Genomic DNA, 15482 nt, shown 5'->3' with positions numbered 1-15482 from the left:
GGCGACGCCAGTTCCCCAAAGCGCCGCAAGGTGCAGAGGGCGGCGTGGCCGCGTGAGCTGGCGACTACACAGTCCCTTCCCCGCCTCCTTCGGCCGCGCTGGCCGGCCCTCATCCTTCTAATAAGGCCTGCTCTCCGAGGTTGGCCCCTGGGTTTTGCTGGGGCGCCTGCGCGCCGGAAGTGACGCTGAGCAGGGGGGGGTAGGGCCGCGGAAGTGGCGGCTGCGTAGGCTCCTTGCGGGCTAGTACGCCGGGTGCTGCGCAGAGGGAGGAGCGCGTCGCCACTTCCGCTTCCGGTCCGTCGCCTCCGGTTGCTTCCCGTCCGCTCAGCGGCTCCCCTCCCCCGCCCGGCTCTCTGCGCCCCTCCCGGGCGCCGGGGCGGCGGGGCCGTCGGCGTGCGGCCCACTCCGTGCTTCCGTCCGTGCACCTGAGTGCGCCTGTGCGTCCGCCGCCCGCGGCCAGGCGCGCGCCCCGCGACACCGAGGCCGAGCGGGGGCAGGGGGTTGCCCGCCATGACCCCCCGGAGCCCGGCGTGAGGGGCCGAGGTGAGCGCGGTCCAGGGGCGCAGCGGGCTGAGGGCGCTCGGGCGTCCGTCGCGTGTGGCCCATTGGCTCAGCCCCGCGGCCTTTGTGTGTGTGCGGCCAGCCGGCCTCGGGTGTCCGCCGGCCTGCGCCCTGGCCTCGGTTGCTGCGGGCGTCGCTGTCCGCTGGGATCCGCGCGCGGCGCTCGGGGTGACGGCCGGGCTTCGTGTCTGCAGTTCCCGGGCCTCGGGGCTTACCTGTCGCCTGTTTCCCATTCATTGCCGTCCTCGCGCTCCTCCTTGCAGCCCCTGGCCCCCCTGTGCCCTCCCGCGGGTTCTCGGGAGCCGGGCTCCGCGGGCAGGCCCCATCCGTGCTCGCCGGCCTGTGGTATATCTGGGGTGACACCCAGGCCCCCTCGCCCGCCAGGTCGGGGCTGTGGGTGTGCACGGACGTGGCCCTGCGGTCCGCCGCCTGGAGCTCTGGATTCCATGATTACTCACAGATCCCGACCCGCGCTCTGTGTTCTGTGAGTCCTTTGAACACCCCTCGCAGGATTTGCCCTCGCATTTGTCCTCCGTCTGATCTGATAACCTTTCTTTGAATCCGTTTATTTTGGAAAACTTGGTCCCATCCTAAGCAGTACCTGAAATCTTAGCTGTGTGATGCCCTGACGTTTTTTCTAACGCACTTTCCTACAATTGCACTTAGAATGGAGCATCTTCCATTACCACACTTTTGGAAATGCTCTTTGCTTCTGGTAGTGACTGGCAGGCAGCGTTATTGAGGTCCCACTATGTGTGGGACAGGGAGCTAAGCACTGTATGTACCCATCGTATGTAATCACCAGGCCTGCCAGGTAGGAATTCTTTGCTGTGTGTCAGAGTCGTGCAGACTGGCTCCTGTTGGTAGCTCACAGCCAGAGTTTGGGTCCAAGCTTTGTGTGTTCTGTACCATGTTTTTCTCCTGTAAATTTGCAGTGCCAGGTTGCTATCCTTTCGTTCTGGGTCTCTGTGTTTGCTCTGTGTCGTCTGCCACGTGTCTGTCTCCTTTGGCTTCAGCTTGCTGTGTCTCCTCCGTCCAGGTTTCTTGACGCCTCTTTCTCCACTTGTTTGTCTTGTTCCTGTTCCTCTGCATCCTCTGTGTTGGTCCCCTCAGCTCTTCACCTCAGTGTTTCCGGCTGGCCTGCTCGGCCCCCTGACTGTGTGTGTCTTTGTGTGTGTCTCAGTGCCTGAGTTCAGAGCTGGGGCTGGCTGCCTGTCCCAGGATGTAGGCGGGTTGTGGGAGGCTCGTCGGCATAGATGTGGTTGTCAGAGTCCACTCTGGAGCCAGGGAAAGGCGGCTCTTGCTGTGCCTCAGTTCCCTACCCTGTGAGATGCTGTGAATCATGGAGTTGGGAGGATTAGTTGAGTCACTGTGCATAAAGCACGGGGCAGAATGCCTGGCCCAGAGTAGGGTCATGTCACTGCTTGCTGTCACGGTCACTGTCTGCCTGCTTCCCAGCCTTCTCTTTCTTCCGTTGCCTTCGTTCCAGCACCAGTTAGTTTAAAAGTGTAAGTTTTGGTGTCCAAGCAGCCAGAGGTTGAGTCTGCTGCTGTGCTGGGTGTGACCTTGGCTGAGTTGTTAAGCCTCCATGAACCCTTGTCTTCTCGTCAGTTAGAATGAGGCTGGTGGCATTGGATGAGATAATGGTCATCTTTTGGTCCAGGAGTGCCTGGCATGCTGCAGGGACCTAGGCAGCAGCCATGCTCATCCTTATCTCTCCTCCCTGAACCTCCAGCTTTCCCACCCTTGGGACGCCTCGTACCCCTGGCATTCCCCGCCTCTCGCCTCTTTGTTCCTTTCTGGTCTCCTCTCCATGTGTCCTTGTGTCTGCCTCAGGGTCTGACCTGTCCACTCCTGCTCTGGAGGTTTTCCCTGCCCTCCCTCCTTCCAGCTCTTCTGAGTCAGCTGCTCTGTTTGGAAAAGTCACATCCATGTAGACGTGGTGTCTGTCCCCCTGGAGTTCAAGGGTCGACTGTAGCTACAGAGTTGGACTAGTATAAAGTCACGAGGGTGGCACAGTCTGCCTCTGGAGCCCCTGGGCAACAATGACCATGGTGTTTGGGTGTGAAATTTGGGAATCTTACACGGAGCTCTTGGGGTGAGTGGGAGTGACCTGGGCAGTGAGGGAGAGGAAGAGCAGGGTGTTCATCTCGTGTTCACAGCATACTTCCTATCCACTGGGTTACGGGATAAAACCCCACTTGTTAGAGCGGAAAATGGAAATGCCAGAGTTCCTGGCCCACCCAAGGCAGGTGGCCGGGATGTGCCTAGCTGAGGTGTCCCAACCTGTGATCCTCTGTGGTACATTCTGCCTCGCTGAGCAGCGCCCCCAAGCAGGAAGGAGCTGGGCATGTTTGAGGAACTGAAAGGTAGACTGCCTAAGTCAGGGGTTAACAGAAGCCAGAAGCTTCTAGGCCCCAGGGGCAGCGGGGAGCCCCAGGAGGGTGTGCACCAGCCAGCCCCAGGTCCCACTTGTGTTTCCAAAGGGTCTTTCCTCCTCAGATGCGGTGACCCAGCAGCCCCTGCCGCTGTCTGCTTCTTCGAGCTTCCTCCTCTCACTACACCCCAAGGGGCTCGCCACCACCTGCCACCATGTCGACCTCGTCCCTGCGGCGCCAGATGAAAAACATAGTCCACAACTACTCGGAGGCCGAGATCAAGGTCCGAGAAGCCACAAGCAACGACCCCTGGGGCCCATCCAGCTCCCTAATGTCTGAGATTGCGGACCTCACTTACAACGTCGTTGCTTTCTCTGAGATCATGAGCATGATCTGGAAGCGGCTCAATGACCATGGCAAGAACTGGCGGCACGTCTACAAGGTCAGTGCCCGGGCTGCAGCGGGCTTCACGTGCACACGTCTTCATGGGCAGGTGTGGGGCTCTGCTGGGAGTGCCATTAGGTCCAGCCTTCCCAGTTTGCAGGAGAAGCTGGAGTACTAGGTCTTTACGTGAAATCTCTCTCCTTTTGTTCCTCTTCTCATTTAACAAGGGCAACAAACACAAGGGTTTAAGATTTTGAGGCCTGTGACTTAAATTCACTTTGAAAACAGCGCATTCACAAGATTCATCCACATAGAGGGTCGAAGCAGGTGCATGGTGTTCGTCCTTCTGTGCACACACAGCCCTGGTCCCTCTTGGGGCAGCTGGTGTCCTCAGCTTGTGTGTGGTCTTCCAGGATGACCCGTGTGTGCGCGTCCCCAGGCACCAGGGAATTTGGGGGCCGTGGTACCATCCTGTATCAGAACACAGAAGTGCACATGAAAACCGGTGGATTTGATCACATCTAAGCTGTACCCCAGTTCTAAAAAAAAAAAAAAAGATGAGTTTAAATATTACAGATGGTTTCACATCAGAATATAGCAGATTTGCTACCTTTTTTCCTTTCTCTCTCCCGTCACCTGCTAGTTACCCAATGATGAATTTTTAAGTGGTCTGTGATGTATTGCTTCTGTGAACAGGACTGCCATGGATATCCTTGTATGTTTGTCATTCTCTAGAAGTGGAAGTTCTGGGTCGAGGGGCGCATGCCTGTGTCATTTTGGTAAATGTAGGTAGAGTGCCCCTCAGAGAGTCTGTTGACTGGTCCCCAGTGACACGTGCATGTGTCCTCTTTCAGTGAACAGACAAGACCATGGGTGGTGGTCAAAGGGAACATGTCTTTGGGCAATGCTCAGTGAGATGGTTTCCTGTCTTCTATCCTGGGGCCTGGTGTCCTCCCCTTGGGTTGGGAATTGGCATTGGGCATGGGCTGGGGCAGGTGCCCAGGTCCCACTCCTGGCTGTGTGGCTCAGAGCGGCCTGTGGACCTCCTTCCATGTGAGGGTCTGGCTGCTGGGGGTGGAGCTGGTGTGAGGTGCAGCAGTGTCAGGGAGTCCTCTTGCTGCCGACGCCTTTGAATGTTGGTTGAGGGCCTACTCTTTATGGCCACGGACCAGGCAGATGAAGCCCCAGACCCATGGACTCCAGCAGGGGCCTGTGTTGTCCACGCTCTGTCCTGTTCCTGAGACCTGAAAATGCTCTGGCTCATTTGTATGCCCATCTCAACAAACCTGGGGTGGGTCCTCATTTCCACAGAGTCTGTGCTGCCTCAATTATTTGGCTCTTTGTTGTGAAGGACTGGGTGGTGGTTGTGTAGCTGAGAATCAGGGAAAAGGTGGGGAGTCTGGATGAGCCTTCGTGTGGAGGTAAAGGGAGGGGACAGGACTGGGAGGGCCTCTTGAAACCTTGAGAGCGGGGATCCCTGGGTGGCGCAGTGGTTTGGCACCTGCCTTTGGCCCAGGGCGCGATCCTGGAGACCCGGGATCGAGTCCCACGTCGGGCTCCCGGTGCATGGAGCCTGCTTCTCCCTCTGCCTGTGTCTCTGCCTCTCTCTCTCTCTCTCTCTGTGACTATCATGAATAAATAAATAAAATCTTAAAAAAAAAAAAAAAAAAAAAGAAACCTTGAGAGCAGCTTGGTGGGGCTCATGGACCGTGTGGTAGGGAGATGAGCCCTATGGGGCTCTGCTCTGCTGGAGACATGCTGCTGTGGGCACAGAACCCCCGTGAAGTACATTTTTTGGTCCCTCTTAGGAGGGGACACTGAGGCACAAGGAGGGCAGGGGGTGGGAGAGGAGCCCCATTCTCCTAGCTCAGTTGTGTCACCTCCTGCTTCAAGGACTTAGCGGTCTCAAGTTTTTTTTGTGTTTTTGTTTTTAAGATTTTATTTACTTATGAGAGAGAGAGAGAGAGAGAGAGAGAGAGAGAGAGGCAGAGACACAGGCAGAGGGAGAAGCAGGCTCCATGCAGGGACCCTGATGCGGGACTCAATCCCGGGTCTCCAGGATCACGCCCTGGGCCAAAGGTGGTGCTGAACCGCTGAGCCATCGGGGATGCCCCAAGTTTTGTTTCTTAAACCGAGGTCAACACGCTATGGCCTGTGGGCCAAAGCTGGCCTACCACCTGTGTTCGTAGGTAAAGTTCTGTCGGTGCGGACAGGCCTGTGCGTCTCCGGCTGTGTCCTCTGTCATATGGAGCTGAGGGGTCAGCACAGGGGCCGTGTGGCCTGAAAAGCTGGGCTATTGATCACCTGGGCCTTTTAGAAGAAGGTTGCGGTCCCTGTTTTAGACTAACTCCCATATGCCAATGTTGTTCCACCTCTGAGCAAGTGGTTTTGAAAATTAACAGAGGCTGTTGGGTTGTCCCGCTGCTTGCTTTTGAGAAAATGTTCACTTTTGCTGTTGCGGCACCCATCTTGAGCATACAGCCTGATCTGCTCTCTTGCGTGCACACACCTGTGTAGCCAGCACCCAGATGGAGACAGAGGGTGTCCCTGGCTCCCCCAGGCTTGCTCAGCACACCCCTCCACCAGAAGCATCCTACCCTGCCTTCTGTCTGCCAAGCTCGTTCTAGAACTTTCCATGGGCTCATGCACATGGTTCTTTGTGTCTGCTTAGGTTGGTCCCTGCCACATCTGGGAGGTTTCTTTACATTATCTTGCTGCGTGTGCTGCTCGCATCACATGAGCACACTGCCTCATACATGTGCATTTGACTCTTGGTGGGTGTTTGGGTTATTTCCGGGTTCACTGTCTATTTAACTGTACTTCGAAAGTTTCCAGAGCCCTGGAAACGAGTTCTTATAATTTTTTGGGTGGGAGTCCCATCCTGGACTGAGGCAAGGTTTATCTGGGATCTGTTGGTCTCACATAGTTTAACTGTTGGTCTGACCTGCTGGGAGACTGGTGTGTGATGTGTGCTATGTGCTGCCCTTCTAGTCCGAGCACAGCTGGCCCAGGACTGGTGGAGCCTGCCTGCCTTCTAGCCCAGGAGTGACTGGCAGCATGATTGCTTCTTTCCTTTCCACTGTAATGCATAAACACCCCAAGGGCTGGTTAAAGACTAATCTGTGATTACAGGCACACACCTTCAGGAAGCCTGCCAGATCCAGGCCTGGCTCCCGTGGGTGGCAGGGAGTTAGTGCTGACCCACAGCAGGGCTCCCTGGCAGGTCCTGCAACTGCTGAGCCAGCTCAGCTGAATCAGCCAGGTCCTCCCTTTGTGTCACCTTGTTCTGGGGCGCACACTGAGGTGCACCCTTGTCTGCGGCCTTGTGGATTTTTTTCTCGCGTGTGTCTCTGTGCGTGTGTTTAAGATTTTATTTATTCATGTGAGAAAGAAAAAGAAAGAGTGCGGGTATGCGTGCGCACAAGCTTGAGAGACAGAGGCAGAGGGAGAATCAGGCTCTCCACTGAGCAGGGAGCCCGATCCTGGACTCAATCCTTGGACTCTAGGATTTGACCTGAGCTGAAGGGAAATGCTTAACTGACTGAGCCACTCAGGCACCCTCTCATTTGATTTCAACTTGTTGAAAAGAGACTTTGTTCTCCTGTCCTAAAACACAAAAGCTATCACAAGGTGCTCCTGCGTCCCTGTCCTCTTGTTCCTCCTGTTCCCAGGACACACATGTCCCCTACAGAGAGCCGGGATCTCAACCACCCCTGCAGGCTCGGCACCTCCCTCCAGACTCCCAATTCGGGTAAGGGAGTTGCCTCCCTGTCATCCTCAGAGTGGGAAAGTCTTAAATTGGAGGTGGTGACGCTTCCCAGGTGTACAGGACGGTAGGGGAAGCAGCTCCATTCCTGTGTCTTGGGTGCCTTGAGTGTTGTTTAACAGGCATGTCTCTTTGGCTGTCTTACTTTGGGTTTTCCTTTTAGAGAAATAGAGCGGGGTCTGCACCCCTCAGGGAAGCCCAGGTGGGGCTGCAGTGACCACACCTGTTATTTCCCTACTTATGTCTTTTTATCGAGACACATGTAGATGCCATGCCGTATGAGTCACCCTCATAAAGCGCGCAGTGCCGTGGCATCGAGCACGTTCCCAGGGTGGGCAGCTGTCCCCGCCGCCCTGGTTTAGTGTATTTCTGTCATCCTGAACACAAACCCCTTCCCATTAAGAGTCACCCAGCCCCTGGCAGCCATGAACCTCCTTCCTCCGTGGATGTGCCTGAGGATGTCTCACGTGAGCACAATCGTGGGCCGTGTGTGCTCTGGCATCTGGTTACTTACACTCAGCATGTCTTCAGGGTCTGCAGGTGGCAGCACACAGCTGTGCTTCGTCCTTTCTTATGCCCAGGTAGTGCCCGCTGTGCTGATGGGCCACGTCTGTTTCTCCACCTGCTGATATTATGTGGGTTGGTTATGTGGGACTGGGATCCTGGCTGCCTCGTGAGTGACTGGTGTGCCCCCCTGCCCCGAAGGCCATGACCCTGATGGAGTACCTCATCAAGACCGGCTCGGAGCGTGTGTCTCAGCAGTGCAAGGAGAACATGTATGCTGTGCAAACGCTGAAGGACTTCCAGTATGTGGACCGTGATGGCAAGGACCAGGGTGTGAACGTGCGTGAGAAGGCCAAACAGCTGGTAGCCCTGCTGCGTGATGAGGACCGGCTGCGAGAGGAGCGTGCCCATGCGCTCAAGACCAAAGAGAAGCTGGCACAGACTGCCACTGGTGAGGCCTGCTGCCCCCAGGAGGTCCAGCCCAGCCTCCTCCACCCCGGCTTTCTCAAATACCCTGGTGGCCAAGGGTCTGGGCTGCCTCCTTGCCAGGTGCCTTGTGTCCAGGTGCTGAGCCCTCTTGCTCCCCTCCTTCCGAGCCAGGTGGGCTAGAGTTCAGCTTTAGGCTATCCCCTCACAGGAGGGTCCTTCCCTGTCCCTTCCCCCACACTGTGGGACTCGAGAGCTGAGAAGTGTTCTGTTCACCCCCAAATGTTGACCAAGAGCCACTTGAGGGCCCAGGTATGTCCCTGCCCTCCACCCAGGCCCTGGAGCTGCCATATGGTGCTCCCTTGGTCCTGCTGGGGGGCTGCCCAAGGTCAGAGATTAGTGACAGCTCTCTGAGGAGGGCCAGCTGGGAGGAGAAGGTGGGCATGTCCCCCAAGCTTAGCTGGTTCTTTACCTGTTAGGCCCTGTGCCCCATTCATCCCTCCTTGCAAGTGGTCACCTCCTTCGCATTCTCTGTCCCTCCTTCCCTTTCCTCCTGCCAGTCACCTCTTGTGTCAGTCACACCCAGGATGGGGTTGGGGGCTGAGAATGCTGGTACCGTCCTTCCCCTAATGCCAGCTGGTCCCTGCCACACAGTTCTCCACTAGCTCTGAAAATGCAGGCCCTGGACATGCTGGGAGCTTTGTGGGACCAGGGATGAAGGACCTGTGTCCCCATGGGCTCTGTACCAGGCCCCAGGCATACAGTGTGGGAACTCCGGTCATGGGCTCTGAGGCTCCCAAGCTTCCTCCCTCACCTGGTGGACTTGTGGTTTTGGGCCAGCAGGGCTGTCCTTCCTTGACCCCCGTCCCTCATCTCCCGGGGGTGCTGGACAAACCTGGCTCACCAACCTGCCCCCACTCCCAGTGGAAGCCCAATGTTGGGGCTACAGGGTCCCCTTCTTTTTTTCCACCTGTGTCAGTTGCTTTTTGCCACTGCAGCCTCCTCAGCAGCGGTGGGCTCCGGGCCCCCACCCGAGGCAGAACAGGCGTGGCCACAGAGTAGCGGGGAGGAGGAGCTGCAGCTCCAGCTAGCCCTGGCCATGAGCAAGGAGGAGGCTGACCAGGTACTGGCCTGGGTGGGTGTGACGGGCGCGGCAGGGCGTTTTGACTTTGGTTCTGCCATCCCATCTCCATCCCTCACCCCTCAGCTCCTAAGGGCCTGTGCTCTGTCTCCCCATCCCCCACCTCTCTTGCTTGTCGACTGTCCCTCCCTCCCTGCTTCATTCTGTCTCTCCCTCCCCTTGCCCCCCTCCCCTTGCCTTCCTCTCTCCTCGTCCTGGGCATTCTTGTCCCTTCTCTCAGGGATGCCTGTCCCTCACAGCTCTTGTCCCATGCTTGTCTCTCTGTGTGTGACTATGTCTGCGGCTCTGTCCATCCCTGGCTCTCCTCTGTTGTTCTGTGTGTGTGTCTGTCTTTCCTCTTCTCCTTCCCCCTCCCTCTCTCTCCCCATCTTGTGTCCCGCCCCGGCCCCTTCATACTCTCTCTCCCCCAGCCCCCGTCCTGCGGCCCCGAGGACGACGTCCAGCTCCAGCTGGCCCTTAGTTTGAGCCGAGAGGAGCACGACAAGGTCAGAGCAGCCTCCCTACCCTTCCCAGGGCTCCCCTCAGACCTTCCTCAGGTCCCTGCCTCCTTGCCCCTCCCTGCTGCCCCCTCCAGCCCTGTCCCTAGTGTGCACAAATTTGCCTCAGCATTTCCAGCTATGGGACCTGTGTCACATGGGTCCTCAGTTGGGTCCTCAGGTGGGTGCAGTCCCAGTACGGGAAGCAGGTGCCTTTTAGCTGCTCTCGGTGGCAAGGGAGCCCTTTCCTCGCCCTCCGCCACGGTCCAAGGCTTGGTCCTCTCCAACCAGCAGCAGTCAGGCATCTGGTGGGAGGGCCCATCTTCCCCTGGGCCACACGCTTCCCAGGCCTGTCAGAGCAGTGCCAAGCCAGGCCCACCTCCCGCACACCATCCCTACATCCCCGTTCCCCCAGACCACACGTTCTTCCCCATCCCCTTCTTCTCACACATTGTCCACATCCCATTTTAATTTTGTCACTTTTGTCTGTGGGGGAGAGGGTTCTTGGGCCCCAGTTGCTCGCATTCTTAGCTGCCTTCGCTGCCTGCTTTCATGACCCAAACAGGAAGAGCGGATCCGCCGCGGGGATGACCTGAGGCTGCAGATGGCTATAGAGGAGAGCAGGAGGGAGACCGGTGGCCAGGAGGAGGTGAGCATGGGCAGGGGCCTGGGACAGGGTGTCAGGGTGGCAGCGGCAGCAAGTAACCATCTTCTTGTGGACACGTGTGGAGACTGGAAGATGCTTGTGTCGGAGACCTTTGCCTGTATCTGCTACGGGAGATGTTGCTACTGCTGGTCAGTTCTTGTGGCTTAGTAGAGTGAAAACCCCCACCTGGTTGCGCAGGAAGGGGACGGCATAGAGTTCATCCACACTCACATTGTTCTGGACCCCGAGGGTTGGTGGGTGAGGGAGACCTGTCTGGTCCCCAGCCTTTGGGCCTCTAGGCCCCCCAGTGGAGACAAATGAGGTTTGGTGCTGTTTCAGTTTTGTGCTGCTTCAACCCTTCTCTTGGCTCTGAGAGTGGACGGGGTTTGCTCCACATGTCAGGGCCAAGGTCACCCGTGTAGCTGGGGCATCCAAGTTGGCCTCCTCTGTGGTCTCACCAGGCGTTGTGGGTGTCCTGAGCGCCTCCACAGTGAAGGAGTGCAGACGCCCTCCTGATCGGCAGGGGGGTGGGGGGCAGCGAGGTTGGGCTGGCTGGCTGGTTAGCCACGGGGGTGCCCTTGATAGAAAAGCTTGGGCACCTGGGTGGCTCAGAGGTTGAGCATCTGCCTTTGGCTCAGGTCGTGATCCCAGGATCCTGGGATCGAGTTCCACATTGGGCTTTTGCATGGAGCCTGCTTCTCCCTCTGCCTATCTCTCTCTCTCTCTCTCTCTCTCTCTATTTCTCATGGATAAATAAAATAAAATAGAATAAAATAAAATAAAATAAAAACAGGAAAAGAAAGAAAAGCTTGCTCAGGCCAGCCTTGGCCAGAGGGTCTCACTGATGCCTGACAATTCAGTGTCCTGGAGGAAGGTGGCACCAGGGTTGCAGGGCTTTGGTCCCAGCACCCTGCCACTTTTGTCCTGTGGGGACAAGAGGTGTGGCACTTCTGTATCCAGAGATGCTGAATGCTCTGGTTAGCTGGGTTCATCCCCGGATGTGGGGAGATTGTATGCACAAGGGTGTATGTGTGCATACGGGTAGCCATGGACATCTGGAGTATGTGGTGATGCGGGATGAGTGCTCAGCCTTGGGCCAAGACTATTCAGGGTGGACTCGGGGTGGGAGACCCAGGCAGACCTCCCAGAGGGTGAGTGAGGGGTAGCTTTGGACCTTGGCCTCTGTCCTTGCTGCGGCTGGGGACTGGGAGTGGATGGAGGGTTTTGGGGCAGGGCCAGGTGGCACTCTTGGCATTTGGTGGTGGCTGGGCTGGTGGTAGGGGAGGCAGACAGAGCTGGGGCATAGCGGGAATGGGAGGTGGGGAGGCTGACTCCTCCTGTCTCGTGGCCCTTGGCCGTCCCTCCTTGGCTGTGGGGCTTTCCCCATCACACCCCATCACACTCCAACTCACTCTCCCCTCTCTTCTTCTGTAGCGTCTGTCATCTAGGTTCTCTTCCCAGTCCCCTGGCTACACTGCTCATGCTATATACGCTCTTTGTCCTTTTGTCTCTTGCAGTCATCCCTCATGGATCTTGCTGATGTTTTCACGGCCCCGGCTCCACCACCAGCCTCAGACCCCTGGGGCGGCCCAGCGCCCATGAGTGCCCCCACCTCAGACCCTTGGGGTGGGGCCCCTGTCCCTCCAGCTGCTGATCCCTGGGGTGGTCCGGCCCCTACACCAGCCTCTGGGGACCCTTGGAGGCCTGCTGCCCCTGCGGGGCCCTCAGTTGACCCTTGGGGTGGGACCCAGGCCCCTGCTGCTGGAGAGGGGCCCACGCCTGACCCATGGGGGAGCTCTGATGGTGAGTGCTGATTGTCCTCCTGCTTCAGCCCCCATATCCAGTGTGCAGTCTGGGATATACCCTGGGGACAGGAACAGATAGTCAAGTGGATGACAGGCAGCTGTGGGGGTCAGATAAGACAGCCCAGAGGAGAGTGAGTGAGGAAACCTTGAAGGACAATGGGAAGGGTATCGGGCTGTTGGGGTGTGGAGAGGCTGCTAGGGTGGAGTCAGGGTGGGGTGGCTGCAGAGCCTGGGCATAGGCAGGCTGGGAAGGGGTCACATACCCTGTGGGGACCTCAGGGAGCTGTGGGGGCTTGAGGTGTGGAGTTGGGCACATCTAGGTGAGGCACACACCCAAGGCTGCTTTCCCAGCTGGGGAGCTTCTTAGGGGGCTTCCTAGAGGCACCAAGGCTGAGGAGGGCTTTGCCAGGAACGGATACATGGGCAGAGGCCCAGCAGTGTGTGAACCATGGTTAGATTATGGGGACAGGGCTGGCTGGGGCTGGGCCCGAAGCCCCTGGGTTATCTAGCTGCATCCTACAACATTGGTGAGCAGGGTGGGGCTTTGGGGAGGTGATGGACCTAGAAGGGAGAGGCTGGAGGAGATGGGCACAGATTCTAGGTAACAGTGCCTCCAGCCACCAGCCTCTCACATGCCTCCTTCCTCACCCAGGTGGGGCCCCAGCTGGCGGCCCCCCTGCCTCTGATCCCTGGGCTCCAGCCCCGGCCTTCTCGGACCCCTGGGGAGGGTCACCTGCCAAGCCCAGCACCAATGGCACCACAGGTAGGTACTGGGTGGGCTCTGGGGTCAAGCAGACAGGGTCTGAGTGTGTGTGGTGTGGGAGGTGTACAGGTGAATGTGGGATGTGTCTGGTCTCCTCAGTGCTGGGAGGCAGCAGGAGGCCGGACCCCTCAATGAGCTGAGCCGACATCCTGGGTGCTGGGGGGCAGGGGGAGCGGGAGGCTGATCTCTTTGATGAGCTGAGCTGGTATCCCGCCCATATAGCAGTGGGGTTTGATGCTGAGCCAGATGAGTTCTCTGACTTTGACCGACTGCGCACAGCCCTACCGACCTCTGGGAGCAGCACAGGTGAGCCCCACCCCACCCACCATCCCCACCCTGGCCCCACCCAGCCTGTGGGCTCCTCAGCAGGTGGTCCTGCAGTCCCTGTGGACTGCTTCTGAGTGAGGGGTTAAGCAAGGTGGATGTAGCTCTCAGATGAGACCTAGCACCCGGGCAATTTTATTGAGGCTTGGTGTTGTACCTTCAAAAAGAGTTTTAAGTTTGTTTTAAATAACTTTATACTTAGAGAAAACTTGCAAGAATAGTGAAAATAGTATAAAGAGTTCTCTCTGGAATTTCCCCAAATACTGACCTGATTGATTTCTTTCCCTGGAATGTTTCTTTGGGTGTGTCTGAGGGCCTGACCAGCTATACCTGGGTTGACAGCAGTGTGGCAACACAGTGACCACAAGGGGCCTCTGGTCACCGTGTCCCCTTCCTTGCATGCTCACTGCTGCCTTAGGGTAGCACCTTGTCCAGCAGGCGTCCTGTCCATGGGGCACCTTGTCTTTGGGCGTCCTGTCTCCTGCATCTTCTCCAGGCAGAGATAAGACCCGTCCCTGCGAGGTGTTGGGAGGGCACAGGAGCCTGTACCTGGGAGGTGCTGAATGTGTCTTCCTGCAGCAGTGGTATTCCCCTTGCTTCCTTTCTTTGCTCATCTTTGAGTGAGTCAGACCTGTAGGAGCGGGAGGATGCAGGACAGATGGGAGGTGAACCGAGAAGGACAGGCAGGGCCCCCATAGTCCCGACTCCTCCCCCAGGGCCCTTGGTTACTGCACAGTCTGCAGTTGACATTCCTTTGGGCCTTTTCTTGTATCTCTGCACCAGTTTGTGCATTTCCTGATATCACAAAGGATTCCTAAATCTCTCTTTTTAAGCCAAATGTCAAGCTAACAGAAGTCACCGAGGCTGCTAGGATTTTGTTTGCCCACCATGAAGCTTCTGTTGAGGACCAGGGAACCAGTGGGGCTTCTGTGGGACCAGAGGAGCATCCCTTAGGTCATGTTGCCCCTCACTGGCTCTTTCCCAGCAGTCTGTGCCCTGCAGGTTGTCAGCTGGTGTCCTCGGATGCGTGTCCCTCCCTGGGCTCTGCCTCACAGGACCACGGCCTCCCTGTACCAGGTCCCCACTGCTCGTCTTCCCCTGACCCCCTCTCTGGCTCCTTCTAGGGGAGCTGGAGCTGCTCGCTGGAGAGGTGCCCCCCCGCAGTCCTGGGGCATTCGACATGAGTGGGGTCGGGGGCTCTCTGGCTGAGGCTGTGGGGAGCCCCCCACCCACAGTTGCTCCAACCCCCCCACCGCCCACACGGAAGACACCAGAGTCATTCCTGGGGCCTAATGCAGCCCTCGTTGACCTGGACTCGCTGGTGAGCCGGCCAGGCCCCACGCCGCCAGGAGCCAAGGCCTCCAACCCCTTCCTGCCAAGCGGTGAGTGTGGGCCTCCTAGGCCGGTCCTGCCCACTGACCTCCTCCCCAGGCAACCCCTGACCCTGCTCTGCATGTCTCCTCTTCTCTTCTCTCCTGTAGGAGCTCCGACCACTGGCCCCTCCATCACCAACCCCTTTCAGCCCGCGCCCCCTGCGACGCTCACCCTGAACCAGCTCCGGCTCAGCCCTGTGCCTCCGGTCCCTGGAGCACCACCGACATACATCTCTCCCCTTGGCGGGGGCCCCGGCCTGCCCCCTATGATGCCCCCAGGCCCCCCAGCCCCCAACACTAACCCCTTCCTCCTATAATCCAGGAGGGAGGGGGATTTGGCCTGGTCTGGCTTCCCCCATTTCTGCTCCTTGAGAGACCAGTGTTGTGAGTGCATGTGAAGCGGGGGGACCCCCGCCCCCACCCTAGCACCCTCCCCCTCCTGGGGCCCACTCACACTACACCCTCTTCCATGTCCCCCCACCCCACCTCCCTGGAGAGAAACTGGACATGGGGGATGGGGAGGGGTGCTGGCCAGAGGAGGACCCCTTTCCTGTGGCATTAGAAAGGGGAGGGACAGCTGGGGGTCCCCCCATCCATCCCCCTCCCTCCCAACTGGCCCCTCAATCAGTGTTTGAGCCTCCTCGTCCCCGTTCGCACCCCTTGGTGAATCCTTGGTGATAATTTTGGCAACTTCAGGAATAAATGGCAATTCTCACGAGTGTGGCTCCCATCCATCTCTTCCTGCCTCAGTGGTTTGCTCCAGCTCTCCCGCTGAGCTGCTCTGACCTGTCCCCATTGTGGGCACTTGTGGGGGAGGGGCAGGAGGGGGGGTCCCGTGGGTGTGTTGGCAGAGGAGGGCCAGAGAGGGGCTGGCAGGGGTGGGGTGGGGTGGGGTGGGAGGAGGGCCTGGTCTGTGATGGGCCTGTTCCTCCAGA

The 15482-nt window shown here is 58.1% G+C and overlaps 1 protein-coding gene across 4 annotated transcripts; it reads left to right on the top strand.

The window, feature by feature from the left end:
- Positions 1 to 294: 294 nt before the first annotated feature.
- EPN1 (epsin 1) lies at positions 295 to 15265 on the top strand. Of its 4 annotated transcripts, none has more exons than XM_077913826.1 (11): positions 295 to 543; positions 3064 to 3381; positions 7795 to 8044; positions 9018 to 9142; positions 9571 to 9645; positions 10202 to 10285; positions 11800 to 12085; positions 12740 to 12850; positions 13073 to 13156; positions 14299 to 14556; positions 14656 to 15265. In XM_077913826.1, the coding sequence occupies exons 2-11, from the start codon at positions 3154 to 3156 to the stop codon at positions 14862 to 14864; spliced, it is 1710 nt and encodes a 569-aa protein (XP_077769952.1). In that variant the 5' UTR covers positions 295 to 543; positions 3064 to 3153; the 3' UTR covers positions 14865 to 15265. The 4 variants fall into 4 exon arrangements, with proteins under 4 accessions (XP_077769952.1, XP_077769955.1, XP_077769969.1 ...); XM_077913829.1 differs by having other exon boundaries at positions 3048 to 3381; XM_077913836.1 differs by lacking the exon at positions 295 to 543 and adding an exon at positions 793 to 1045.
- Positions 15266 to 15482: the final 217 nt, after the last annotated feature.

Source organism: Canis aureus, chromosome 1 (genome assembly GCF_053574225.1).
Source record: "Canis aureus isolate CA01 chromosome 1, VMU_Caureus_v.1.0, whole genome shotgun sequence".
Lineage (NCBI taxonomy): Eukaryota > Metazoa > Chordata > Mammalia > Carnivora > Canidae > Canis > Canis aureus.
The sequence above is the reverse complement of the archived record's forward strand: the minus strand, read 5'-3'. Positions and strand labels throughout refer to the sequence as shown.